Source organism: Sorex araneus, chromosome 3 (genome assembly GCF_027595985.1).
Source record: "Sorex araneus isolate mSorAra2 chromosome 3, mSorAra2.pri, whole genome shotgun sequence".
NCBI lineage: Eukaryota > Metazoa > Chordata > Mammalia > Eulipotyphla > Soricidae > Sorex > Sorex araneus.
This window is the reverse complement of record NC_073304.1, coordinates 213,248,500-213,275,527: the sequence shown is the minus strand read 5'-3', so window position 1 is coordinate 213,275,527 and position 27,028 is coordinate 213,248,500. Positions and strand designations below refer to the sequence as shown.

At 62.2% G+C, this 27,028-nt stretch overlaps 1 protein-coding gene across 16 annotated transcripts in view; it reads left to right on the top strand.

Annotated features, from left to right (window-relative positions):
- CACNA1G (calcium voltage-gated channel subunit alpha1 G) overlaps positions 1 to 20,383 on the top strand; it is a 66,822-nt gene extending 46,439 nt beyond the window's left edge. For 2 of the 16 annotated variants that reach the window (XM_055132512.1, XM_055132509.1), the window contains 14 exons: positions 1,983 to 2,196; positions 3,595 to 3,648; positions 8,029 to 8,180; positions 9,398 to 9,507; positions 11,047 to 11,180; positions 11,929 to 11,999; positions 12,113 to 12,191; positions 12,283 to 12,404; positions 12,917 to 13,252; positions 13,806 to 13,949; positions 15,786 to 15,920; positions 17,740 to 17,908; positions 18,087 to 18,256; positions 19,005 to 20,383. In XM_055132512.1, the coding sequence (XP_054988487.1) occupies positions 1,983 to 2,196; positions 3,595 to 3,648; positions 8,029 to 8,180; positions 9,398 to 9,507; positions 11,047 to 11,180; positions 11,929 to 11,999; positions 12,113 to 12,191; positions 12,283 to 12,404; positions 12,917 to 13,252; positions 13,806 to 13,949; positions 15,786 to 15,920; positions 17,740 to 17,908; positions 18,087 to 18,256; positions 19,005 to 19,676 (2,562 nt within the window). In that variant the 3' untranslated portion in view covers positions 19,677 to 20,383. The remainder of the gene's footprint in view (positions 1 to 1,982; positions 2,197 to 3,594; positions 3,649 to 8,028; positions 8,181 to 9,397; positions 9,508 to 11,046; positions 11,181 to 11,928; positions 12,000 to 12,112; positions 12,192 to 12,282; positions 12,405 to 12,916; positions 13,253 to 13,805; positions 13,950 to 15,785; positions 15,921 to 17,739; positions 17,909 to 18,086; positions 18,257 to 19,004) is intronic. The other 14 variants (XM_055132510.1, XM_055132513.1, XM_055132511.1 and 11 more) reach the window with 8 other exon arrangements.
- The last annotated feature ends 6,645 nt before the right edge of the window (positions 20,384 to 27,028 follow it).

Genomic DNA, 27,028 nt, shown 5'->3' with positions numbered 1-27,028 from the left:
GCATGACAGGGGCAGAGAGGAACAGAGAGTGGCAGCTGCGGGTGGCCCAGTGGCATCCAAGAGACGTCCCCTCTGATAGTGAGGCTGAATTGGGAGCCTCGAGAGGCACAGATACGGGCGGGTTTGCCGCCGTGCAGCTGGTTTAGAAGTGTTACTTCGGGGCTGGAGAGATAGCACAGCGGGTAGGGCGTTTGCCTTGCACACGCCAGACCCGGGTTCGATTCCCAGCATCCCATATGGTCCCCTGAGCACCACAATGGGTAATTCGTGAGTGCAGAGCCAAGAGTGACCCCTGTGTATCGCCAGGTGTGACCCAAAAAGCAAAAAAAAAAAAGTGTTACTTCCTTTTTATAATTAGCAGTGAACATTTGAAAATGGGTTAATTTGGGGACTGGGGTGATAGTATAGCAGATCGGGCACTTGCCTTATATGCAACCAACCTGAGTGTGATCCTCGGCATCCCAGTTGGTCACCTGAGTGCCGCCTGGAGTGACCCCTAAGTACAGAGCCAGGAGCAACCTCAGAGCACCTCAGAGTATAGCCCAAAAACAAAGAGAGAAAAGAAAGTGGGGGGCTGGAGTGATAGCACAGCAGGTAGGGCGTTTGCCTTGCATGCGGCCGACCTGGGTTCAATTCCCAGCATCCCATATGGTCCCCTGAGCACCGCCAGGGGTGATTCCTGAGTGCATGAGCCAGGAGTAACCCCTGTGCATCGCCGGGTGTGACCCAAAAGCCAAAAAAAAAAAAAAGAATAAAGAGTGGGCTGACTGCCCAAGCACTGCTCAGGGGTCCCCGGCACCAGGGCCCAGCATTTCCGCATCCTCAGGCCCACACACTGCACCGCCTAGCCTGTAGCATTGGGAATGGCCCCAGGCACCCTGAGCACTGCTTGGAAAACTAAAAAAAAAAAAAAAAAAATTAGGGACCAGAGAGAGCATATGGGTGGAGGCACTTGTTTTGCATGTGGCCAATCCCACTTCAATCCCGGGCACTGAGTTTGGGGCCCTGCCAAGAGTGATGTCCGATCATAGAGCCAGGAATAAGCCCTGAGCACTGCCGGGTAGGGTCCCAGCACCCTCAAGCTGATTAATTAAATAAAATTCAAATTGGGGCCAGAGGTGAAAGTGCTCACCTCGTATGCGGCTGCACCCAGTTGGATCCCAGGTGCCACACAATCCCCTGGGCATCGCTGGCTGCTGGCTGTCCTTCCTGAGCACAGAGACAGGAGATTTTTTTTTTTTTTGCTTTTTGGGTCACACCTGGCGATGCACAGGGGTTACTCCTGGCTGTGCACTCAGGAATCACTCCTGGCGGTGCTCAGGGGACCATATATGGGATGCTGGGAATCGAACCCAGGTCGGCCGCGTGCAAGGCAAACGCCCTCCCTGCTGTACTATTGCTCCAGCCCCGACAGATTTTCTTGCACACCACTGGGTGTGGCCCCAAACTTCCGAGGGTAAAATTCAAAGATGCAGATTAAATGGGCTGATTTCAAACCAGGGAGATGGCTCGAAGGGCCGACTCGCAAGCGCTGCGTGCGCGAGCCCTGGGTTTGATCCCTGGCACCCTTTGTGCCCCCAAGTCTGAGCAGGAGAAGCTCCCAAGCACAGTGCCCTCCCTCAAAGGAGCTAATTCCACATGAAAACCCATCCCGGAGCCTGCTCAGAACAAGTCCCAGACTCCTGGAACACTGAGCTTGCCTTCCTGCTGGGAAAGGCCCGAGCACTGAGCCCTGAGCACTTCCCGCTGGGAAGGCAAGAACACAACACCCCCATTCCCCTTTGCCGTAGACTCGGGCCCTCCCTGCCGCCTGCCACCAAGCCCGCATCTTTCTTCCCCTCCCCTCCCCTGCTGGGGCGCCAGAGATGAGTGGGCTCCCGGCTTCCGGGAGCCAGGCTGGCGTAGGTAGGTTGGCGGGGCGGCGGCCCCCCTACCCGAGCTCATGGCGCCCCCTCTCCCCCCGCCCCGCTGCCCCCCGCCAGCCCATCATGAACCACAACCCCTGGATGCTGCTCTACTTCATCTCCTTCCTGCTCATCGTGGCCTTCTTCGTCCTGAACATGTTCGTGGGCGTGGTGGTGGAGAACTTCCACAAGTGCCGCCAGCACCAGGAGGAGGAGGAGGCGCGGCGGCGGGAGGAGAAGCGGCTGCGGAGACTGGAGAAAAAGAGAAGGAGTAAGGAGAAGCAGATGGCCGGTCGGTAGTCTTTCCACATCTCTCTTCAGTCCCGGTTGACCGTGGCCTTGCGATGATGAAAGGGGGGCCAGGGGCTGGGGCGGGCGGGGGGCAGGGAGGAGATGCCCCCTCCCGCCTCACCTCCTTTCCCCCCCCCAAGAGCATGCCAGCCTTCTGAGCCTGCATGAAGCAGACCAGTTCAGCCCTGTGCGGAGGGGACGCCCCACACTTCCGGGGGGGCTCCCCAGACCACCGCCACTACCACTCCCGGCCTCACGGGCCCTGGATGGTGCCGGGGCCGGGGCTGATGCCCGGCCTCTCCCACCTGGACTCTCAGAGGAGACTCTCAGGATGAGACGCCTGTTCTGTTGCCCGTGGGTGCCAGGGACATGGTGGGGAGGGGTTGGGGCTGAGCCAGCCAGCCGGGCCTCTGCAGACCCTGCACACAGGACAGAGACTCCCACCCTGTCTCCAGCGAGGTCCCCTCCCCCGCTTCCTGTGCATCCATCCAGGGCCGAGCTGTTAAAAGCTACACAAGCGGGGAGTGATAGGACAGCGGGGAGGGAGTTTGCCTGGCACGTGGCTCCCCCAGGCCTGCTCCCTAGTGTCCTGTACGGTCCCCTGAGCGCCACCGGGAGCAGTTCCTGAGTGCAGAGCCAGGAGTAACCCCTGAGCACCACTGGGTGTGACCCCCCCCCAAACAAAACAGAATCTCCCCACACCGATTCAGGGAGGGTGAGAGGCCGGGCGCCTCTTGAGCCCAGTGTGCGTGAATGCCCGTGTCACCCCCATCCCCCTGCCACTGCTCACTCTCCGCTGGTTGCTGTGGGGGTCTCTCCGAGCCTGAGCCTGAGTCTGTGGGGGCTGCGGGTCCCCCTCCTCTCTCCTTCCTCTCCCACAATCTGCTCCGTCCCCTGGGACTTGTGAAATGTGAGTACCCCCAGGGGGGGCGGGGGGCCCACACCCCGGTCCCCGGCCACCGGTGAGGGGCACCCAGTGCCCAGCGGGAGAGGGCGGGAATGGACTATGGATGAGGTGGGATGGATCCCGTGGACCCTGGAGAAGCTTTGGGGTGGCTTCAGGGGCTTAGAGAGACTCTGACTGCCCGCAAGCCCCCCGAGTCCTACGTCCCCATGACCACACGCCAGGCGGCCACTGGCACCGGGGCGGGGATCCTGTCTGGGGCTGAGCCGGAGAAGGTGTCCCCGGCCATAGCCCCAGCTCCTTCCACCTGCCGCCTCTTCCTCAAGTGTCCTGTGCCCCCAAATCCGGGGCTGGGCGCCCAAGGCCAGCCACTCCCCCAGAGGGCGCCCCAGCCGAGGCTGAGTAAGGGTCGGTGCTGACGGGAGCGAGCTGCCCGGGGGCCCTGCCCAGCCCCCCTGGTCTGCCAGTGACCTGTGTCGTGTTTCGTTCTTTTAGATCTAATGCTGGACGATGTAATTACTTCCGGCAGCTCAGCCAGCGCAGCGCCAGGTACTGCGTCTAGGGGGTGGGGTCTGGGGCGGCCCTGGGGGGCAGCAGGCCCTGCCTGTCCCCGGCCCTCCTCTTGTGTGAGGCGCGTCCTCTTTGCTCCCTGTCCGTGGGTCCCGAGTGCCCCCTCGGGGTGAAGGGGTCAGCGTCCCAGGGCTGCTGGACGGGAGGTGGGGGCCCCGGCACACTCCTTCCCCTGGCATTACCTTGCGGGTCCTCCCTCTCTGCCCAAGCCCCTGAGGCCCCGAACCCAGGCCGGCTGGCCTCCCTCCCCTCCCCCCGCACACACACACAGCCGCTTTTGAGAGCTGCAGATCTCTCTCCGGTCTGAGGGAGACTTTGATCCCGGCCGGCCGGCTGAGGGAGGAATGAAGCCGAGAGGGAGAGGTTTTGTTTCAAAAATGTACCGATGAATAATTGAACAGGCTCATTAACCGGCCGCTGGCCACATCACGGTTACACACAGCGGGAACAGGGGTCAGGGCCTGGGAGCCACGTGCTCCTTCCCGACAGTCCGGGGTCCGTGTTCTCCTCCAGGTCCTGCCTGCCCCACCTGGTCCTGAGGGCGGGGGGAGGCGATCGCCCCATGTTCCAGCACAGCCTCAGACACTCTGTGAATCTGGGCCACGGGCCCCCTCCCCCAGCTGTCATCATGGGGTCCCCTCTGTTGTTTCAAGGACCTCCCTGATCAGCTCTTGCCACAGACCCCACCTTTAAAACAATGGCCTCAGGGCCGGAGCCATGGTGCAGCCAGTAGGGTGCTCGCCTTTGCACGTGGCTGAGCCGGTTCAATCCTCGACATCCCATATGGGTCCTCCGAGGCCCCCAGGAGTGATCCCTGAGCACCCCTGGGTGTGGGCCCTCCAAAAGTCCAGACTGACCCGGAAGTGAAAAGCACATCAACAAAGACCTGCTTTGGCACTTTTGTGTGTGTGTGAATTGAAGGCCCCTCTCGTTGCTCACCCAAAGCTTGGGAGCCAGCAGGTCTCTCCTTAAGTGGTGGCAGAGAGGAACGGTTGGGCCACTGGTGCGTGGGGCCTACACACAGCCGTGGAGGGGTTGTTCTGAAGCTTTGAGAAATACTGAAGACAGATGAAGGGACCCCAATAGGGCCACCATCTCTGACTGGGCCCCTTGGGCCAGTCGCTCGAGCTTCCGGGACCCACCCAAGGGCCACCCTGAGCCGCCGTGTGGGAGGTCGCTGCCCGGCCTAGGGTGGAAGGTGCAGAGACCCTGTGTCTCGGGGTGGCAGGGGACTGGGGTCTGGGAGGGCGGGCTCCACGTCTGCCGAGGACTGTGAATTCTTGTGTGTTGGGGTGAGGCGGGAAGGGGGGACGTGCAGCCTCTCGCGGATGGGCTCCCTGGGGCTGCAGACTGAGGCGTCCCCACGTACTCTCTCCCCCAGACACCCGCCACGGGGCTGGCCCACCGAGCTTCCCCCGTCCCTGGTCCTCCCCTCCCGACCCCCACGCACCCCCTGACAGCCCACTCTGTTCAACCCTGGGCCCGTCTCCCGCGGCACCCCGTGTCAGGCACCCCACCTCGCCAGGTGGCCAGCGCCCCTCCCTCTCCTGCCTGGAGAAGGGGCACCGAGAGCCCACCCGAGGGACCCTCCTCGCAGACTTGTTGGGGCCCAGCCGAGCCCCCTTCAGCACCGCGACACACAGGATTTCCTGTGATGCTGATTTGAACCCCGACTCCCACCGCCCACCCTGAACCCTCACCCCATGCCTGCGGTTCCAGGCAGTCCCCCGACCCGGACAGAGTGATGGGGCTCGTCTGGGGTGCTGGGGTGGACGCTGGTCCTTGGCACCATGCCACCCTGGGGTGCTCCCAGACCCCAGCGAGAGGCCCAGGCAACACATCTGTCAGGTCCGTCACCCCAAGAGGTCATTTGGCCTCCCGCACGGCTCTGAGTCCCTTCCCTCGGACTCAGGAAGCAGGCCCAGCCGAGGGGGTGGAGGACGGTACCCTAGGAGTGACCCCAGCTTGTTCCTCTCCTTTGCAGACCCTCGGCCCCTGGTTGTGCCCCGGCTCCCAGGGGCCCCACTGACCTCCCCCTCCTGTGCTTGTTGCTCTCACTCACAGCCTCGCACCCCTCCTTCCTCTCTGCTCCCGCCCCGCCTGGGCCCAGCAGTACTGGGGTGGTCCCACTGTCCCACACGGGGGCCCTCCCTGTTGGCAGGAGGAGGGAGCAGGCTGGCCCCCCTGCTGCTGACCCCACGGGAGAGGGGCTGCCCAGGGTCCACAGGGCCTCTGCTCCCTTGAGTACTAGGCTCCTGGGCCCGTAAAGGGAGTGGCAGAGGGGCGGGGGACTTGGTCACACCTCCCAGAGCCCCCTCTTAGCCCACACCCCAGAGCCTGGACTGGCAGGTGGGCTCCGGGCCCGTAGGTGACCCCTTGCCTCCTCCTGTGCTGCAGTGGCCCAAGGCACCTGTGTGCTGATGGGCCATTTCTGGCAGCCTGGGCCCCTGCGGGGCTGGGGCAGGGGGGCGGGGTGGAGAGGGATTGGCACATGCCTCAGGGCCTGCGCCCCCAGACTCTGAGCAGATGCCGGCCCCCTGTCCTCTGGCCCCGTCTCCCCTGGGGGCTGCTGGGAGCCGGTCCTGAGTGCCCGTCCGTCCGTCTCCCCCAGCAGGCTGGCCGCCAGGCGGAGGGGCTGCTGCCCTGCCGGATCCCCGCAGCCCCCAGGGGAAGCAGGGGGGAGAGGGACCCGCCCAACCTCTCCTCTGCATTGTCTCAGCTAATAATGGGGCTAATGAGGAGTCGCTTTCTCTAACCTAATTGTAGTCAAACATTTTAGTTAATTCTCCATTCATATTTTAGCATAATGGGAGCAGGCGCTCATGGAGATTAATGCAGAGACAGAGTCAGCTGCTCGGGCAACGCCGGGCGACTAGCGCCCTCTGGTTCTCGTGGGTACTGAGGAAGGAAGCAAGAGCCCCCCACTCTCAGGGCACCTCTGCCATGCCGTGTGGATGACCCCAGAGGCAGCCCGTGTCCCCACCCTCCCCAGACCCTACTCCCCACCCCTCCCCCCTCTGTCCCCTCCCGGGGGTCAGACGCCTGCCCCTTTGAACAAAGCTGCAGAGGGCCAGGCCCTCGCCTGACGCACAAAGGGCGCCCTGTGGTGCCTCCTGGTCATCCACACCTCACGGCCAGCGCCAGAGAGTGGCAGCGGGGAGCCCAAACACACAGCTCCCGGGTGCTCTTCTTCCTTCGGCCTAGGGTGGGGGCCCACCCTAGGCCACTCCCTGCCTCAGTGTCCCTCTGTGCTCAGGAGGCCTCTGCATGGAACAGGAATTGTGAGCGCTGAACTGGCCTGGGCCCCAAGCTTCTGTCTGCCGCCCCGAGCCAGCCACCTGCCGGCTGGCGCCGGGGCTGAGGCCGCGGCCCTTGCTGTTGGCTTCCACCCTCGATCCCGAGGGGGAAGAGCTGTCTGGGACCTGAGGCTCCCCCCAGGACCCCACCCCGCAGTGGAGGGGGGACCTGAGGCAACGTGTTCTTCCTAACTTGGGCCCCCGCAATCTCCTGCCCTCAAATTCATCCCGCCTGCCTCTCAGGCCAACCTGCCGGCACCAGGATTTTTATAACTAAGTAGTTGGTTAATCGCGAGAGCAACGTGCCTCTGACAGATCCCAGACAGTACTTCCAGCCCAGCCGGGTGTCCAGGGCCGCCCTGGCACCCAGGAGCAGGCTGGGTGGCGCCTCATTAGAAACCGAGTGAGTCCCGCCGGGGCGAGGGCGGCGGGGGGGCGCCTTCCCAAATGAGTCTGGGATGGAGCCGAGCCTCTGGCTGCCCCCTCACCACCCAAGGGTGCAGGCAGCCTGGGCTCCCCACCCCCCAGGCCCTCTGGGTGGGATCAGTGCAGCCAGCCAGGAAGATGTCCCATTTCCCATCTCCCGTTTGATCTGCAAACCCCAGCTCTGGGTAATCTGCCCTCCCGGCTCCCCTCGGGGGCTGGAGCTGGGGGAGGAGCGGGGCCCTTCGCCTCGCCGGTTAAGCCTGGTTGTTTGGTTTCTCATCCTGTTGATCTGGCTGCACTGAGGCTCTCTGCTGCCCGGGGGAGGCTGCGTCCCGAGGGGCTCACCCGGTATCTCATGTGGGCGGGGAGCGCTGCATGTCCAGACCCCCTCCGCACCACAGTAGCCAGTAGAACAGACGCTTGGAGGGGAAACGCGGAGAGACCCTCCCACCCCACCCCCTCGCCCCGAGCCTTCCCCGTCCCAGGAGGGCCGCGTGTGGAGGGCGAGGGCTGCAGTGGACCCGGAATGTCTGAGCTGTGGCATTGGAGGCTGGCAGCTGTGAGGGACTGCGGGTGGAGGGGGCGTGGGGGGCGGGGGCCCCATCATGGCTCTGCTCTCCTCCTCCGTCCTCCCCAGAGGCCCAGTGCAAACCCTACTACTCGGACTACTCCCGCTTCCGGCTCCTCGTCCACCACCTGTGCACCAGCCACTACCTGGACCTCTTCATCACAGGGGTCATCGGGCTGAACGTGGTCACCATGGCCATGGAGCACTACCAGCAGCCTCAGGTAGGGCCGGGGCGAGGGACGGGAGGGACGGAGGGCTCCCCTAGCTCGAGCCCCGGCCTCAGGCCCGTGCTGGGCGCTTCCCCGGGGAGAGGGTCCTCTTGTGCCTCTTATAGCACCCCTGGGTGGTGGGGGTTGGCTTGGTTTGCCCCATGAGCGCACTGCAGCTCAGAGACTGCTTTGCTGGACCACATGGCTGGGAAGTGGAGGAGCTGATTAATCTGTGTGTGTGTGTGGAGGGGAGCCCCCCCCCACCCATGGCTGGGCTCAGGGGAGCCCTATGGTGCCTGGGATCAAACAAGGGTACTCCTGCTTGCAAAATGCATGATCCAACCCTTTGAAACACCCCCCCCCGCCGCCGGTCTGGGCAACTGTTGTCCTTCACCCAGATGGTACCTCTGTTGTGCTGGGCGAGGGGAAAGAAGGCAGACCGGCATCTGACCCTTTGGAGCTAGGCTCCAGGGAACAGCCAGCTCCCAGACTCCCCTGCCACCTTGCTGCTCCTTGGACAGGCTGCTGCCCCCGCTCCCAGCACCTCATGGTGTCTCTCTGGGGGTCAGGGCTGGAGTGGGTGGTGCTCAGGCCCCAGGCTTCCGCAGCCTTCGGTGCCTCTTGGCATATTCTCCTGTGGCCTCCTCAGCCCCCACACAGACAAGCCCTTTGACCCAGCTTCGGTGGCCCAGGGTCTCCCTCGTGGCAGCAAAGAAAGGAGGCCTGAGGGATCGGGTAGTAGGACACTCGGGCTTGATTTTGGCACCAGCCTGGAGGTCCCCAGCATCTGCCAGGAGTGGCCCTGGGGACCCCCAGAACTGACAGGGTGGCCTGGGGAACCCTCGGCCAGGTCTGGGCAGCACCACGTCCACAGGCCCTTGCAGTGAACTGCTAACCTGCTTAGCAAAATGACCTGCGGGGTGGGGGTGGGGGTCCTGAGAACAGCGTAGGGGTCCACCACCCCCTGCAGAAGAGCACAGCAGGATGAGCACTTGCCTTGCACACAGACAACCCAGGTTCAATCCCCGGCACCCCACAGGCTCCCCCAAACCCCACCAGGGGTGATCCCTGAGCGTGGAGCCCTGGGCACTGCCAGTTGTACCCCTTCCACCCAACCCCCCACCAAAAAATGCCCTGAGGTGAACCCAGCCCCCAGATCTGGGAGGGAGGAGGGAGGAGCCACGCCGGCCTGGGCTCAGGAGACCCTGAGCCTTACCCCACCCCATCAGATCCTGGACGAGGCTCTCAAGATCTGCAACTACATCTTCACGGTCATCTTCGTCCTGGAGTCCGTCTTCAAACTCGTGGCCTTCGGCTTCCGTCGTTTCTTCCAGGACAGGTACCAGAGAGGATGGCGGCACGGCGGGTGCAGGGACTAGCTCCTACTTCCGGGCCCACCAGGAGTGGATGGGGGGTGGTCAAATAGAGCTGGGGAGAAGGGGGGTCGAGTGGGGGGGAGGGGGAGGGGCATTGGCGTGGGGAAATAGTCACTGACAAGCACAAGGCCCAGGCCAGGGCTGGGAAGGCGGCTCACGTGGAGGACCCGCACTGGCCACTCTGGGTTCAGTCACCACCCTGCCCTGTTACCAGCTGGGCGTCACTCACAACGTAAAGAGGGAAGAAAAGGGCCAGAGAGGTAGTGCAGCGGGTAGACACGGTGTTTGCCTTGCATGCGGCTGACCCAGGTTCGGTCCCCGGCATTCCATATGGAACTGCCGGCATTCCAGGAGTGATTCCTGAGTGCAGAGCCAGGAGTAACCCCTGAGCATTGCTGGGTGTGTCCAAAAAAAGCCAAAATTAATTAGTTTTATTTTTTAAAAAAAATCTACAGGGGGCTGGAGCGATAGCACAGCGGGTAGGGCATTTGCCTTGCATGCGGCAAACCCGGGTTCGATTCCCAGCATCCCATATGGTCCCCTGAGCACCACCAGGGGTAATTCCTGAGTGCAGAGCCAGGAGTAACTCCTGTACATCACCAGGTGTGACCCAAAAAGCCAAAAATAAGTAAATAAATAATAAATTTTAAAAAATTAAAAAGCACAGAGTTAATGCCTGGGTCAGCTTTAAATCCTACTTTACCATTTTGGAACCTCATTTCCTTGCTGCTTGGCACCTCAGTTTCCTTATCTGTGAAATGGGATAGCAACAATAAACCCTGCCACGCAGAGTCACAACGATAATGGGCTCCTGGCTACAAAACCCTCAACATGCTTGAGAGACTGGAGCAATAGTACAGTGGGTAGGGCGCTTATTTTGCACGCAGACGACCAGGGTTCAATCCCCTGCATACCACATGGTCCCCTGAGCACCTCCAGGAGTAATTTGTAAGTGCAAAGCCAGGAGTAACCCCTGAGCACTTCGGGGTGTGACCAGACTGGGAGGGTTCAGAGCAATGGGACAGCAGGGAGGGCGTTTGCTGTGCACGAGACTGACCCAGGCTCAGTCCCAGCACCAATACGGTCCCTCGAGCACTGCCAGGAGTAAGTTGTGAGTATAGAGCCAAGAGTGGGCCCTGAGCATCGCCAGGTGTGACCACAGACAAACAAAGGAAAGAGACCGTGCTTGACGCGTGGACACCCAGAAACCCCAGGCACAAGCAAGAATGAAGGCCGGGAGGTGGCTCGAAGGGCCACCCCATGGCCAGCTGACTCCGCCACCTCGGGCACTGCCAGGCGTGGCTCAGAGAGCCGCCAAACGGACGTGAATAAATAACCCGGAAAAGCAGGGCCCAGGCCGGCGCCCCGGGCCTGTCCGTGCCAGACAGGGCTGTGGGGGGAGCCGTGGTCTCCAGCCCCTCTGTGGCTGAGACAGAGCCCTGGGGGCCTGCTGCCCCTCCCTGGCAGCGCCCGCCCCCTCAGGCGCTGTCCCTGCCTTGCAGGTGGAACCAGCTGGACCTGGCCATCGTGCTGCTGTCCATCATGGGCATCACGCTGGAGGAGATCGAGGTGAACGCCTCGCTGCCCATCAACCCCACCATCATCCGCATCATGCGCGTGCTGCGCATCGCCCGAGGTCCGCACCGCCGGCCAGGGAGGGGGCGTGCGTGTGCACACGCATGTGTTCCTGTGTGCACCGTGTGCGTGTTTGTGTCCCTGTGTATGCGTGTGATGAGTATGCACGCCTGAGTTTGAGTGTGCATTTGTGTGTGTGTTTGTGTACATGCATGTGTGTATCTGTGAGAAGTGCAAACATGTGTTTGTATGCATATGTATGTATATATGTGCACCCACGTGTGCCTGTGTATGCATGCCTCTGTGTATCTGGGTGTGTGCCTATGTGTTTGTGTGCGTGCCTCTATGTGTGTGGTGTCTGTGTGTGTGCGTGCTTGCCTGTGTATTTGTGTGTGTGTCTGTGTGTGTGCCTGCCTGTGTATTTGTGTGTGCGTGTGTCTGTCTGTGTGCCTGCCTGTGTATTTGTGTGTGCATATGTCTGTGTGTGTGCCTGCCTATGTATTTGTGTGTTGCATGTCTGTGTGTGTGCCTGCCTGTGTATTTTTGTGTTGCATGTCTGTTTGTGTGTGTGCCTGCCTGTGTGTCTGTGTATGTGCCTGCCTGTGTGTTTGTGTGTGTGCGTGCGTCTGTGTGTGTGCCTGCCTGTGTGTCTGCATGTGTGCGTGTGTCTGTGTGTGCGCATGCACGCATGTCTCTCTGGGCTCTCTCCCAGTCTTTCCCAGAGGGGCCCTGGGGCTGCAGCGGGTGTCGGGTGCGGCCCGGGAGCCAGCGGCCTGCTGACTGGCTGGTTGCCTCGTCCCCTTCCGTAGTGCTGAAGCTGCTGAAGATGGCCGTGGGCATGCGGGCGCTCCTGGACACAGTCATGCAGGCCCTGCCCCAGGTATCGGGACGGTGGGCTGCTCTCGGGAGGAGGCGCGCTCCCAGGGCCCGGGGCTCCCAGAAGCCGGCGGGGCGAGCCGCCGCACCTCTGCCATCTCTTTTCCTCTCTTCCAGGTGGGGAACCTGGGGCTGCTCTTCATGTTGTTGTTTTTCATCTTTGCAGCTCTGGGCGTGGAGCTCTTTGGAGACCTGGGTGAGTTGGGGTGGGGTGGAGGGCGTGGGGGCCGGGGCTGGAGACCAGGGGCTTCGGGGCTTACGGGCTCCCGCCTGGCCTCCTCCTCCAGAGTGTGACGAGACACACCCGTGCGAGGGCCTGGGCCGGCACGCCACCTTCCGGAACTTCGGCATGGCCTTCCTCACGCTCTTCCGGGTCTCCACGGGCGACAACTGGAACGGCATCATGAAGGTGAGGGGCCGGGGCGGCTCCCCCTCTTTGTGACTCACTCCGCCTAGATGTCTGGAGTTCAGTTTGGGGCCACACCCAGCGGTACTCAGGGCTTGTCCCTGGCTCTGCACTCAGGGTGCTGGGGGGACCTCCCGGGGGCTGGGGATTGAATCGAGGTCGGCCGAGTGCAAGGCAGGCCACCCCCCCCGCTGTCCTACCCCTCCCTCTTGGATGTATTTTCAATGTGATCGTAGTCACCGTGACTTACGGGTTTACAATACCGCCGGAGAGGGGGTTTCGTGCACACACATGCCAACACCCCCACCCCCCAGGGTCTACGTCCCCACCCCCCTACCACAACCCCCCTCTTCACCCAGTCGAACCCTGGGCAGGAGGAATGTCCCGCCCCACCCACCAAACACACTCGGCCTCCCGGTGCCCAGGATGGTGTCTCAGGTGCCCTGCCCCCCTCCCGCGCCACGGGTGACCCCGTTTCCCATGTCAGCCCTGTCTCCCCCTGCTCCCCCTCCCAGGACACCCTCCGGGACTGCGACCAGGAGTCCACCTGCTACAACACGGTCATCTCGCCCATCTACTTCGTGTCCTTCGTGCTGACCGCGCAGTTCGTGCTGGTCAACGTGGTGATCGCGGTGCTCATGAAGCACCTGGAAGAGAGCAACAAGGAGGCCAAGGAGGAGGCCGAGCTGGAGGCCGAGCTGGAGCTGGAGATGAAGACGCTCAGCCCGCAGCCCCGCTCGCCCCTGGGCAGCCCCTTCCTCTGGCCGGGGGTCGAGGGTCCCGACAGCCCCGACAGCCCCAAGCCCGGCCCCTCGCCCGCAGCCACCCGCTTCTCCCTGGAGCACCCCACGGTGAGCAGGCTGCCCCCCACTGCCCTCTGGGAGGACGGCTCGAGGGGGCGGCCTGGCAGGGGAGGGTGCCTGTCCCGGAATCCCAGCGAGCCCTGGGGCTCCTGGGCCCAGAGAGCGTGAGTCCCTGCTGACCCCGAGACGCAGGGTCAGCCCTGCAGGTGGCGGACACCCCCGGGCCGCGCCTCCCCGCGCCTGGCTCTTAGACCCAAGCTAAGTTCTGTTTCCTTCCTATTTCTTCCTGCTCCCGGCCCGACTGCTCTTTCCCCGCCGCCCTGACCCGCCTGGTTCCATCTGCCCCTCCTGTTCCCCGACCTTCTCTTGGACCTTCCCTCTGCTCGTGGGTTCTGTCACCTTTTGTCTCCCATCTGTCCCTCCTTGCGTGTGTGCGTGTGCGTGTGTGCGTGTGCGTGTGTGCGTGTGTGTGTGTGCCTGTGTGTGCACGCTCACCTGTATGACCTCCTCTTCCCCCTGTGCCCCCATCACCCCCCCCCACTGCCCCTTCTGTCTGCGCTACTCCCCGACTCCTGCTCCCCCCACGGGCCGCGGCCCCCAGGACAGACAGCTGTTTGACACCATTTCTCTGCTGATCCAGGGCTCCCTGGACGGGGAGCTGAAGCTGATGGACGAGCTGGCGGGCCCGGGGGGCCAGCCCCCGGCCTTCCCTCTGGCCTGCGGCCCAGGCGGCTCCGACCCACAGGTTACTGTGCCCCTGTGCTGTGGCCCGTCGCCCTGATTGTGCAGAGCCCCTTGCTGCTGGGGAGGCAGAGGTGGGGGTCCTGCCCCGGGGGGACAGGGTGGAGATGAGGGAGCCGCCCCGGCCTCGGCCTCCGCTGCAGGTTCAGAGGGACCCTGAGACGGGGGAGGGGGTGTGAGGGAGCGGGGAGAGAGGTGCAGGGGCCAGTCAGGATCCGAGAGGGCAGAGGGGAAGAGGTGCTGCAGGGTCGGGGAGAAGGGAGCCCGCCCCCCTCCCATCCCCGCCCTGCCCCGCCACACGGGCCATGACTGAGGACACGGTCGGCTGTGACTTCCCTGCCCCACGCCAGGTCTAGTCCAGCAGCATTTGGAGCCACAAAGCCCATCGGGCCTGGGTGCTGTCGGCAGCCCCAGCAGGGGTGGAGGGGGCGGCAAGAAAGCTCCCCGCTGGCATGAGGGGACTGGGGTTCCGGCCAGGCCCAGCCCCCTTCCAAGGTGGGCCTCTGGCTGCCTGGGGGCCTCCTGCTGTCCTCTTCACCCCGGGCCTCCGCCCGCTGCCACCCCCACCCCTTGTCCTTGGCTGAGTGCCCCCACATCTGCCCTCCCAGCCCCCGGCTGCAAGGACACGGGTGTGACCAGAGACAGTCCCTGGAGGTAGCACAGAGCAATGGGCCCTCACACAGCGGGGACAGGCCGCAGGCTGTGTGCTGGGGAGGGCGCCCCCCTCCCGAGAAGGGTGCAGAGGGCGAGAGGAGGGGTGCTGAGAAGGTGCCGGGCCACCCTAGCAGGGCCGGGCCCACGCTCCCCTAGTCTGGAGGCCTGCGGTGCCTCTGCAGCCCCCAGGTGACAGGCAGATGCCCCCACACACACCGCCCGCCGCCCCCTGGCCGGGAGGGAAAGAGCAGATCCCAGATCCAAGCCAGAGAGAGAGGGCGGGCGGGCGGGAGGCTGCAGGCAGGCGGAGGAGGGCCCGGGAGGGGAGAAGCCGGAATCTGGGGGCAGGCCGAGTCCTGCCAGGCTTTTGGAAGCGGAGAGAATAGGCAGAAAACAGTGCTCAGATTGGCGGCTTTGTCCCCCGGCCCCCCACGCCGCGCTGTCTGCGCGCAGGCAGAGAGGCAGCCTGGCCTTTCTTGGGGCTTTTTTTTTTTTTTTTTGCTGCAGGCATCATCTTCGCGGTGCTGGTGTGCAGGGGCCGTTTCGGGGGCAGCGTTAGAATAGGTTTGTGTGTCAGCGCCCCACAGGCTCTGATCTGGGCCTGGCTCACGGAGGGGGGAGGGGCACCGCCAGCTGATTGGGAAGGGGGTAGGGAAAGAGGAGGGAGGCATCCACCCTGGCTTTATGATAGGAACACGGGGCTCTGTGCATGGGCGTGTGCACCTGTGTGTGTCTGTGTGTGCACAGGTTGGGGTGCGGGCCTATGTACGCACATCGGCATATGTCTGTGTGCAGGCGAGTTGGCGTGTGTGTGCACGAGCACTGGTATGTGTGTGTGTGTGTGTGTGTGTGTGTGTGCATGCACCCACCATGTGTGTCCGTGTGTGCATATGTTGGGGTGTGGGCTTGTGTGCACGCATATCAGTATGTGTCTGTATATGCAGGCCTGTTGACATGTGTGTGCACGAGCACGTGTGTGTGTGTGTGCGTGCGCGCACCCGTGTACATCAGTGCGTGGACATGTTTGGGTGTGGGCCTGTGTGCACACATATTGGCGTGAGTCTGTGTGTGTGTGCACGGGCATCTGCGTGTATCCACGTGTGTGCTGTGTGTGCGTGACCGCGTGCACCGCGTGGCCGTGCGCTGCCCTGGTTTCTCATGCCTGACCCTCTCTCTCCCCATCTAGATCCCTCTAGCGGAGATGGAGGCTCTGTCTCTGGCGTCAGAGATTGTGTCTGAACCGTCCTGCTCTCTAGCTCTGACCGATGACTCTTTGCCTGATGACTGTCCCACCCTCTTACTTAGTGCCCCGGAGAGCAATGTACATCCACACACACCCCGCCCCCGCGCCCCGGCCTCCTCTGGGGCTGGCTGCCAGGCTCCAGATCCCTCTGCCACCAGGCACCCGCTCCTGAGATAGCCGGTGCCTCACTTTGCCAGAAGGCCCCCCCCGTGCGGACAGGGGCCTTGCCCCCAAAGCCCAGGGGCTGCGGTTGTAAGCCTGGCCCCAGGCGTGACCAAACCCGAGCCAGAGGTGGCACCAGGCAGCTGCCAGCCTCTGTATCTGGAGCCCCGCGCACGCCAGCCCTCCCCGTCCCTTCACCCCTCCACCCCCCACCCCTGCACCTGAGCCATCCGCCACCACGTAGTGGGTCAGAGCCACATCTCCGCTGCCACCATGCTCCTCCGCAGCTGGGGCGTCCCTGTCTGTCACTGTCCCTGTGTGTGCTGGGGAGGGGGGCGCTGGGGGCTTCCCCACCCTTACCTGGCTTCCGACCCCCTTCTGGCTGGGAGCAGCCCCCTCCTCCCTGCCTCCCTCTGCTCGGGGGACTCAGCTGGGCAGTGCCTTGACCTTGGCTGTAGTTCCAAGGGTCTCGGGGTGACTGACAGGAGTGAAGGAAAGATCCAGATTTTCTTCCAACGCAGCCCCCCGGGGCTGAGAATGAGAGACGGACAGAGGGACCGAAATCTCTGGAGAGGGGGCTGGAGAGATAATACAAGTTGGTAGGGCGCTTGCCTTGCATGCAGTGGATCCAAAATGGATCCCCGACACCCCATATGGTCCCCCGAGCCTGCCAGGAGTGATTCCCGCGCGCAGAGCCAGGAATAAACCCTGAGCACCACAAAGTGTGGCCCAAACACTGAAACAACTAAAGAAATCTCTGGAGAGGTCAGAGAAATGGTACAGGGAGTGACACCCAGAAATGCTGGGTTTGACCCAAGCAACTCCCTACACACACACACACACACACACACACACACACACACACACACACGATCTGAGAGTGACTCTTGGCTTCCTGCAGCCGGGATCAATCATTCAGGAAGGTTATCTAGGGGGGATTTCAAACCTTGTCACTGAAGGAACCCTTTGCCTGCCAGAGGAGCCCCCACTATCCAGCCCTACCCTGGGTCTGTCTGGCTGTGGGGGTCTTCTTCCTCCTGCACAGTTTGGGAATCCCACCCTTCAACTTCCTTTTTCCTTTTAAATCATTTATTTGAATCTATCTGTATTTCTAAAGAAAGCAGTATTTTAAAAAATGGTTTAACTTGATAAAAAGAATATTAAGTCCTGTTTATTCCTTTAGGCCTTTCGTGGACTGATATTAGTAAGGTTTATTGACATGATTTTCACTTGCTGATTTTCATTTTGACACAGTGACTTTCATTGCTGTTTACAGTGGGTCTCCAGGCCGAGGATGTTCCCCCCCATCCTGCCCCACTCCGTGTCCCCACCCTCCACCCAGCCCCGCAGATTTCCTGCCTTTTCCCTCCTGCCCCAGCAGCTGATCCTTGGAAGGGGCCTTGCCAGCTCTGGGGACCACCTGGCGGTCCAGCCCAGGGCCTGGGGGCTGGGGGCTGCTCTCCCCCTCACCCCACCCCACCCGCTCCGGGAGGCCCTGGTGGGATGCCCTGTGGCTGGTTTGGGGGGGGCAGGGCCTCCCCGCTTCCCCCTGTGTGTAGAGGCACCTGTGTATCTGCCCGCTCCCAGCACACTCATCCCATCCCACCTCGTGGGGGGTTGGGGGTGGGGGTGGGAATGGGAGCCGCTGGGGGTGACCAGCTCCAGTGGCCCAGCCTGGCCTCAGTGACCCAATCCGGATGCGCCCCCCTCTTCCTCCCCCCACTTTCTTCTGCAGATGGAGCCTTACCCCAAGGGGGTGCCCAGGCGGGACCGGCTGAGCGCGCGGAAGAGCGGGGTCAGCCGGACACTCTCACTGCCCAACGACAGCTACATGTACCACGACGGGGGTGCTTCGGAGGGGTCCCCGGGACCCAGGGGCTGGGGGCTCCCCAAAGCTCAGTCAGGTACCAGGGCTGGGGGGCAGGCTGGACACCCTCTCCTCCCCTCTGCTCGGCCCTGACTCGGGAGCAGGGTGGCGGCTGGGATGGAGACAGCACAAGGACCCCCGAGGGCTGTGCGTCAGCTCCCACACACAGGAGGGGGAACTGACAGTCCCCTTGTGTCTGTGTCCCCCGCCCGCAGGCTCTGTCTTGTCCGTGCACTCCCAGCCGGCCGATGCCAGCTCCACCCTGCAGCTCCCCAGAGACGCACCCCACTTGCTCCAGCCCCTCAACACTCCCGCCTGGGGCACCATCCCCAAACTGCCCCCGCCCGGCCGCTCGCCTTTGGCCCAGAGGCCGCTCCGGCGCCAGGTGAGCGGGTGTGGAGATGGGGCGGGCCGACACTGTCCGCCAAAGCAAGCGTTTATTGTACCAGCCCCCAGACAGAGAGACCCAAGGACACAGCCCCCGGAAAAGCCCTTGGGGTTGGCATTGGCCAACTTCCTCCCCTGCGGGGAACCCCGCTGGCTGGCCGGCAGGTGGGGGATGGCCAGGGACACGCGTCACGCAAGGTGGGAGACCCAGCTCCACCAAACTGCTGTTCCTGGGGCACATAGCTGGCCTCGAGCCCTTGACCCAGCCCGGGACCCACGGTCTGGAGCGCACTGTCCCAGGGTCTGAGCAGAGGCTCCCAAGGAGAGCTGAGGGGTGCCCGCCCGCGTGGCAAGGCCGTGGCGCAGCTTGGGGAGTGGGTGCACCTTGCAGCCTTGCGCCATGTCTCCTGCCTTTCTCAGAGCCACAGCTCTGTGCTGGTGGCACCGTCAGCAGCAGGCTCAGGGGAGGAGTGCAGCCCTGCCCCCCTGGGGGTGCTGGGCCGGGCAGCAGGTCCTCTCCCTTGGGGCAGGGGTGTGCTGGACTGGAAGGGGGTCCAGGCCAGTGCTGGGAGGCATGGGGGCGCGCCTGGGGAACAGATCCACACCAGCGGGGAAGGGGGCCCTCAGGCCATCAGGGGGGGCTGTAGAAGTGGGGGTGCTCCAGCAGCTGGGCAGAGCCGGGGGTGGGGCTCGATGGCTTGCTGCCGTGGACTGAGCGCCCCCTCTCTTCCTCCTGCCCCGCACAGGCAGCGATCAGGACCGATTCCCTGGACGTGCAGGGCCTGGGCAGCCGGGAAGACCTGCTGGCAGAGGTGAGTGGACCCTCCCCACGGCGGGTCCGGGCCTCGTCCTTCTGGGGCCGCCCACAGCCCCCCGCCAGCCGGAGCAAGGCCTGCAAGCACATGCCCCCGCCCGCCCCCTGCCCGGGCCTCGAGCCCAGCTGGGCCAAGACCCCCACGGAGACCAGGAGCAGCCTGGAGCTGGACACGGAGCTGAGCTGGGTCTCTGGAGACGAGCCCCCGCCGCCGCGCGACCTGAAGAAGTGCTACAGCGTGGAGGTGCGCGGCGGCCGCCACGGGCCCGCGGCCTGGCTGGAGGCGCAGCGCAGACACTCCATCGCCGTCAGCTGCCTGGACAGCGGCCCCGCCAGCCCGGGGGGGCAGCCTCTGGGCGCGCCGGGGAGCCGGCCCAAGAAGAAGCTCAGCCCGCCCAGCATCGCCATGGAGCCCCCCGAGGGCCACGGCCCACGGCCCCCCTCCAGCCCGGGCGTGTGTCTCCGGCGGAGAGCTCCGTCCAGCGACTGCAAGGACCCCTCCGCCTCCGGCCCCCCCGACAGCATGGCTGCCTCCCCCTCCCCAAAGAAAGACCTGCTGAGTCTGTCCGGGGTGACCTCTGACCCAGCAGACCCGGACCCCTGAGCCCCCCTCACGCTCCCTCCCACCTTCCTCCACTGGGTGCCAAAATCCTCGCTCCTGCTCCTCCTGGGCGGAAGGAAGTCCCAGCTGGACCCCGAGGAGGAGCGGGCACTTGACCCCGCTCAGTGGTACAGGGCACCTGGCAAGCAGATATTCCAGAGAGTTCCAGGCCATGCCGGCTCCAGGGAGACAGAGAGAGAGGCCCAGGGTAGCTGAGCTTCCCGACATCAGGAGCTGTTGGGAGAAAGCAATACGTTTGTGCAGAATCTCTATGTATATTCTATTTTATTAAATTAATTGAATCTAGTCTCTGCGGGATGTACGGCATTTTGTGACTGAAGAGACTTGCTTTCCTTCTACTTCTATGTGTCTCAGAATATTTTTGAGGCGAAGGCGTGTGTCTCTTGGCTATTTTCACCTAAAATAACCAGTCTAGTTATCTCCCCTCTTCTTGCCAAGCACAAACTGGGGCCGCGGGCGCGTCACTGCCGGGGGCCCGTCTTCAGTGGAGAGCGAGAAACCGTTTTGGAAAATGTAATGTAACTTATTTTCTCCTTTAACCTCGTCATCATTTTCTGTAGGAAAAAAAAAGAGAAAAAGAAAAAAAATGAGATTTTACAAATGAAATGGAACCTTTTTATATATACATACATCCATATCTATATCTATATCTCTATATAATAAAGTAATTTTCCAAAATAAAAAGTTAATCAGGCTCCCGAGTAAAACCAAAAGGGTCAGTCAGGCCTATCCAGGGGGGTGTGGGGGGTACGGGAGAGAGATTTCTGGGAAGCATGCGCCGAGGGTGGGGTGCAGAAGGGGCCAGGGTGTGTCCTACGCGGGCATGTGTGTGTATGCGGGCGTGTGCGTGCATGGCGTGCGTCTGTGTGTGTACACACCGTGTGCGTGTGCATGTGTGGGGGAAGCGGCCAGGCACTGGGACGGTGCGGTCCTCGGCCTGCGAGGGGAGAAGCCCCCTTGCTCTCCGCTTCCATCCTGCTTTATAGCTTCCTGCTCGCGGGCAGTGCTGTGAATGTGAGTAATTCCAGATTAACTCTTGTTTCTGCTGGCAGCTCTCAGCACACGGAGAGCCGGCGGTTGGCATCGTGAAGCTGTTTTGGTTAATGGGGCTGATGAGGCGGGGGTGGTGGGGGGGAGCAGCTGGGATCTGGGGGCTCCGGGTCAGAGTAGGGGGACGCCGGCACTCGGGGGTTTCCCGCACCCTCTTGCTGAGGGAGGGGCCGGCTGGCTCACCCACCCTGTGACCTCGGCAGCCATGGGCAGCCGTGGGCAGCACCCCTCCGGGCGGGCAATAGGATTAAACTATATAAACAAATCGGCTGCTGCCTCCTGAGGGGACCTGGCGACCTGGTGGGGCTGGCAGGAGCTGGGAGCGGCCCCCTGGGGGGTGATGAACGAGCTCCATCAAGGTGTTTACACGGTCTGCTGCAGGCGCCCAGTGGGGGCCTCGAGGAGGGGAGGCCAGGGTGATGCAGCCGCAGGAGGGAGAGAGGAGGGGCGGGGCTTGGCCCAGACCTTCCTGGCGCTCCCAGAGCCAACATTCATTTTTCTGTCTGGAACCCGGGGACCGGCGGCCTGCCAGATGCCCACCGCAGGCTCAGTGCCCCCGGGGTGCCCATCAGCTGCCCCAAACATCCCCGCTCTTTTCTTGGACATATCACCCCCGGGATTCTTGAGACCCCCCCCCCTTTCTCACAGCCTCACTCCAGCAGCTCTGAGCCGGGTGGGGGCCAGGCTCCAGGGCCGGCGGCTGAGTGAGGCCTGGTTCTCACAGATCCTACCCGGTGAAAGCCTCCCAGAGGGTTTCGTTGGAGATCCCCAGGATGGAGCCTGCACCTGGTTTTAGCCTCCAGGGTGCTTCCATGGGGCCCCTCCCTTTTCCACCCACTTCGCAGAGGGAGCCTGGGCTGCTTCGAGGAACTGCCTTTAGCTTTTTCAAGAGTGCGTTTGTTTATTTTTGCACTGGGGGCCACTTCCCCGCAGGGCTCCAGGGACCAGGTGGGGGGCCGCCGGGGCAAGCGCCCTCACCCCCTCCCTGTCTCCAGCCTGCCCTGCTTGTGTTTTCACTTTCAGCAGAGCTGCTGCGTGAGATTCCCCAAGCCCCGTCTCTGGGGTGTGAAGATTAAGCTTTTACATTATTGTAAAAGCTTTTACATTATTATTATTATTATTTTACATGATTGTGTCTGTCCCCTTGCGGTGAGATTTGGGGGAGCTCTGGGGAGTTTTTCTTGTAATGGCTGGGATTCTCCTTGGAGGTGAAGTCTGGGTTGCCAGCCCAACCCACCCCTGCCCCAGAACCCCCAGCCCCTGGCCCCACCCCCACTCCCCGCAGGGACCCTTGTGGGACCCTCAGTCCAACAGGAGGCAGCTTCTTTTGGGGAGAGGTCCTGGTCCCCAGTAGGGGATGCTTGTGCTTTGGGTTTCTCTTCAGAGTGGTCAGCTTGGTGCACCAGGAAGACCATCTGGAAGACCAATCCCAGTCCTGCGTGGCCTGGCCTGGGCGGCCCCCAGCTCTGCGCCAGCAAGTCCACTTTGCTGCTGCAGGAGCATCGCAGAGACTGACCCCAGGCCCCCCCCATGCTCGCTCCCCCCTGGGATGGAGCTAGAGGGTGGCCCCTGGGCAGGGGTGCGGAACTCTTCCCCGCAGTGTCAGTTCTGCACGGAAGGAGAGGGACCCCACCTTCTCACTCTGCTCCTGAACTCCGCCGATGGTGGAATGGGGGGTCTCACCGGAAGGGGAGGGAAGGAGAAGCGATGGCTGCGGAGCCCTGGTAGCACAGTGCTCACGGCTGGTGCTAACTAAGCTTCCCACACTGGCCAGAGCAGGGCAGGGAGTGGGGGATCTCGAGGCGGCTGGGGTGCAGAGGGGCAGTCAGAGGCAGCAGGAATCGGGCCTCCTGGAGAGGGGGGAGGGGGTGGGGGTCCGAGAGCTTCTCAGAAGTGTGCGGCAGCCCTGGGTTCTAACCCAGCAGCCCAAAACTGAACCCGGGGCGAGCGAGAGCACTCAGTGGCAGAGCACATGCCTAGCACACGCGAGGCCCCGAGTCCATCCCCAGACCCCAGCTCTGTGCCAGCAACTCAGCTCTGCTGCGGGATCCTGGCAGAGACTGACCCCAGGGGGGCCCCCGGCACCTCTCTGTGTGACCCCTACAAAGAGAAGCTTAAAGACAAGAAAAGAGCATCAGGCCTGGCACGCCCGCCCTCAGCCTCTCTGAGGGGTTCAGAGGAAACTGCCAAAAGCCTCAGGCTCGGAGGCTTCTGTTTCCTGCAAAACACCAGGCACAGGCTCTCAGGGGTGGGGGGCCCGGGGAGAGGAGGGAGCTGAGCTGCTGCTAAAAACAACCCCAGGCTCATCTGCAGTCTCTCAGCGGCTCCTCACATCACCCCAGCGAGGCACACGCCGGCACTATCATTTTTCCATGAGGCAATGGCCTCAGAGAGGTTAAGTGACCTGTCCAAGGTCACACAGGCAGGAAGTGAAGGAGGTGGGGTTGATTTGTGATCTGGCCCCTCTCCAAGGCCCTAGGCCTCACCCTCCGCAGCCTCTGCTCACGGAGGAGGCCTTGGAGCCGGGTGTCTGGACTCCCACTCACCCAAGAGCTTGTCGGGAGTGGCCCCCCTTCCCCCCGAAGCCGCTCTGTGTTCCAGAAATACACACAGGACGCCCAGCCCGCGAACTCGGAACTCGGTAGATAAGCGGCTACTCCAGTGCCCGTGCGTGAAGGGAGCAGCTCTGCCGTCCTGCCGGCCCCGCCCCCACCGTCCCTGGCACCCGGCTGCCCTTGACCGCCAAAACTCCTGCGGGCCCCCCTCCTCCCACCCCATGCCCTTTCCGGCCCTCTCCCCCTATCCTGCACAAACCTCTCCCACTTTGCAAACAGTTGGGCCCTCCATCGCCCCCCCTTCACCCCCACCCTCCCCAGCCTGGTGCCCCCTGTGTGACCTCTCCCTCTGAGCCAACCCAGGGTAGCAGCAAGCATGCAGTGAGGGCACTGGGCACCAGGTGGCAGCACCAAGCACCTTCCATGGGTACCAGCCCCAAATCCACATGCGGAGGGACCAGAGAGAGGGGACCTAAAAAAAATGACAGGTGTTCTTTGTCATGTTAGGGGTCTGGAGTGGGGCTCTCGGGACATTCAAGAAGAACTTGCTTGGATCTGGGGAGCACCCCCCCCCCCAGTGCCTGATGATCCAGAGCCTGAGGCCACGGGAGCCAGACACTAATCCAGAACAGTGGTTGCCAGAGGGAAGATTTACTCTCAGGCGGTTAGTTGGGGCACTGGCCTGGAGCACTGCTGAGCTGGACCCGCGGCCCCACGCATGGTTCGGGAGCCCGCTGAGGAGGGATCACCCCCTCCCTTTTAGTTATTTTAACTATTTTTCCATTTTTTGGACAATACCTGGAGACCACTCCTGGCAGAGCGCAGGAGACCAGATGGGATGCCTGAGGTGGAACCCAAGGGCTGGAGAGATAGTACAAGGGTGAGGCGCTTGCTTTGCAGGCAGGCACGTCAGTCAAACCCTGGCGAAAGGCCCTAGCACCCCAGATGGCCTGCCCTCCACCCCAGCAGTGCCAGGGTCACTCCTGAGACCACAGGGTATGGCCCCTAAGTCCAGATAAATGAAAAACAGAGAGAAAAGGTATGGCCAGAAGTGGTTCCTGCACGTGGAGCCAGGAGTAAGCCCTGAGCACTACCAGGTGTGACCCCCAGACCAGGAATCAGCGCAGGCTGACCCCAGGCCAGCTAAGTGCCCTACCTCCACGGCTCCACCCATAGCAGTGACCCCTGAGCACAGAGCCAGGAGTAAGCCCTGACCGCAGGTTTGGCCCAACATCCCCCTCCCCCCACAGCTCTATCCAAAAGAATTAGTTGTGGGGGCTGGAGCGATAGCACATCGAGTAGGGCATTTGCCTTTGTGCACGGCCAACCCGGGTTCGATTCCCAGCATCCCATATGGTCCCCTGAGCACCGCCGGGAGTTAATTCCTGAGTGCAGAGCCAGGAGTTAACCCCTGTGCATCTCTGGGTGTGACCCAAAAGGAAAAAAAAAAAAAAAAAGGAATTAGTTGTGTTCTGGCTCCTGACTCGGAGGGCACAGCAAAGGCTGATCAAGGAGGCGGTGGCCGGGGCAGGACCTACGGGGCACTGGGCTTCGGAGCCCCGTGTGTCTTGGCGTCGGCTGATGTGTGACAGCCGTTGGCTGCAGCCTGGGGAGCTAATAAATTCTTCTTGCTTTGAAAACTGCATTGAGCTCAGCAGCCAGTGCCCACAGACGTGCCAAGTCAGCTCAAGGGCAGGCGGGGGGCTGGGGGCAGCCTTGTCGAGGCCCCCAGAGGGGCAGGCAGGGAGTGTGGAGAGTGCCATGGCATGCCCTGCCCCTGGGCCTCCCCGGCCCCTCTTGTTTTCTCTCTCTCTCTGCTGCCATTTCTGTTCTGAGCTGTACCTGGCAATTATCTTTCCATCTCCCTGCCAGGAAATTCCCCCGGGCTGCTTCCTGGGGGATATTCCTCAGCAGGCAGGCACCCCCGGGCAATGTCCACCCAGCCTGAGTTCTAATGGGTTAGGGGTGGAGGATAGGCCTGGGGCCACAGAGGCTGGGCGAGTCCTGTCTCCCTCCCCGCCCAAAGCGACCCAGGGGTCTTCATGGCTGCTTCTGGGAGCCTCCAGCTGGAAATAAAAATTTATGAGGAGGGGGAGCTGCAAGGGGAAGGCTCGTAATCCAGATTTGACCCCTGGCTCCCCAAGTGGTCCTTCGAGACTCCTCCAGGAATGATTCCTGAGCATGGAACCAGGAGAAGCCCTGAGCACCATTGAGTGTGCACCCCCCTCCCAAAAAAAAAAAACACAAAGAGTGAGGGGGCTGGGGAACACGGTGTATTTGCTTGCATGTGTAAGGTCCTGGGTCTGGTCACGGCCAGAGTATAACAATGAGTGGAATGGACACTTGACACTGCTGGGACTGCAGGGCCTCATGCACTCTGGTCTCCTTTGATTCATTTATTATTATTATTATTATTATTATTATTATTATTATTATTATTTGCTTTTGGATTATACCCAGCAGTGCTCATGACTCACGCCTGGCTCTGTGCTCAGGGATCAGTCCTTTTTTATTGGGGTGAAGAGGCCAGATTATACCCACCAATGCTCAGGAGTTACTCTTGGCTCTGCACTTAGGAGTTATTCCTGGCAGTGCTCTAAAGACCATATGGGGGGCTGGAGCGATAGCACAGTGCGTAGGCGTTTGCCTTGCATGCGGCCGACCCGGGTTCGATTCCCAGTATTCCATAAGGTCCCCTGAGCACCGCCAGGAGTAATTCCTGAGTGCAGAGGCAGGAGTAACCCCTGTACATTGCTGGGTGTGACCCAAAAAGCAAAAATAAATAAATAAACAAATAAATAAAAAATAAAGACCATATGGGACACCAGGAATCTAACTCGGGTTGGCTGCGTGCAAGGCATCACCCACTGTGCTATCTCTCTGGCCCTTCTGATCTCCTTTTAGACCATTAATCACTCAGCAAATGCTTTGTGAAAAAGAATTTCCAGGCACTGTCCAGGATGCTGAGGATGCCAGGAGAAAGGAAACGAGAACTTCTCATAGCAGGGCAGGCAGGCAGTCCACTGGGGAGGGTGGGGAGACCATCAGCGTGCACACTGTATGGGGGTCCTCTGCCAAGGATGGTTCCCAGCCCAGGGTGGTGTGGGGGTCCCGGAAGGCTTCAGTGGTGCGGCTGGAGAAAAAGCCTCAAGGGTGAGGGATGCTGAGGAGATGGTACGAGGGTGATGCAAATGCCTTGCACACACGGAGCCCAGTTTTGTTCCCAGCACTACCGAGGGTCCCCCAGCGCCACCAGGAGAAGCCCCCAGCACTGTGGGGTGTGGCCTAGCCCCATCCCGGAGAAGGGAACATGTAGAATGTGTGAGGTACAAAAGGGGAAGTAGGGGCTGGGGGACGGAATTCCAAGGCACCTCAAAGGTGGGGCCTGAGTGTACTGCGGACACCGTGGCGGCTCCCAGCATCCGGGGTGAGTCATCCTGGGGCCATCCCCCGAGGAGGGGAGTGACCAAGCCACAGTGTCCCGGGGACCAGTCCTGCAAAGGGCTGTGTGGAAGGGACCAGGAGGGACCAGCAAGGTGAACCTCCAAAGGCCAGAGAGAGAGGCGTGAGGGTGAGGGTGGGTGGCCAGGCTCTCCCCCGGGGTCTCAGAGGCTTGGGAAGGTCGTTCAGCGGCCCAAGGGCATGTGCTGAGGCACCTGGCCCCAAACAAGATGGGGAGCTGGGTGCAGATTCTCCGCAGCTCGGGCTCCCGACACCTCCACCAACGGG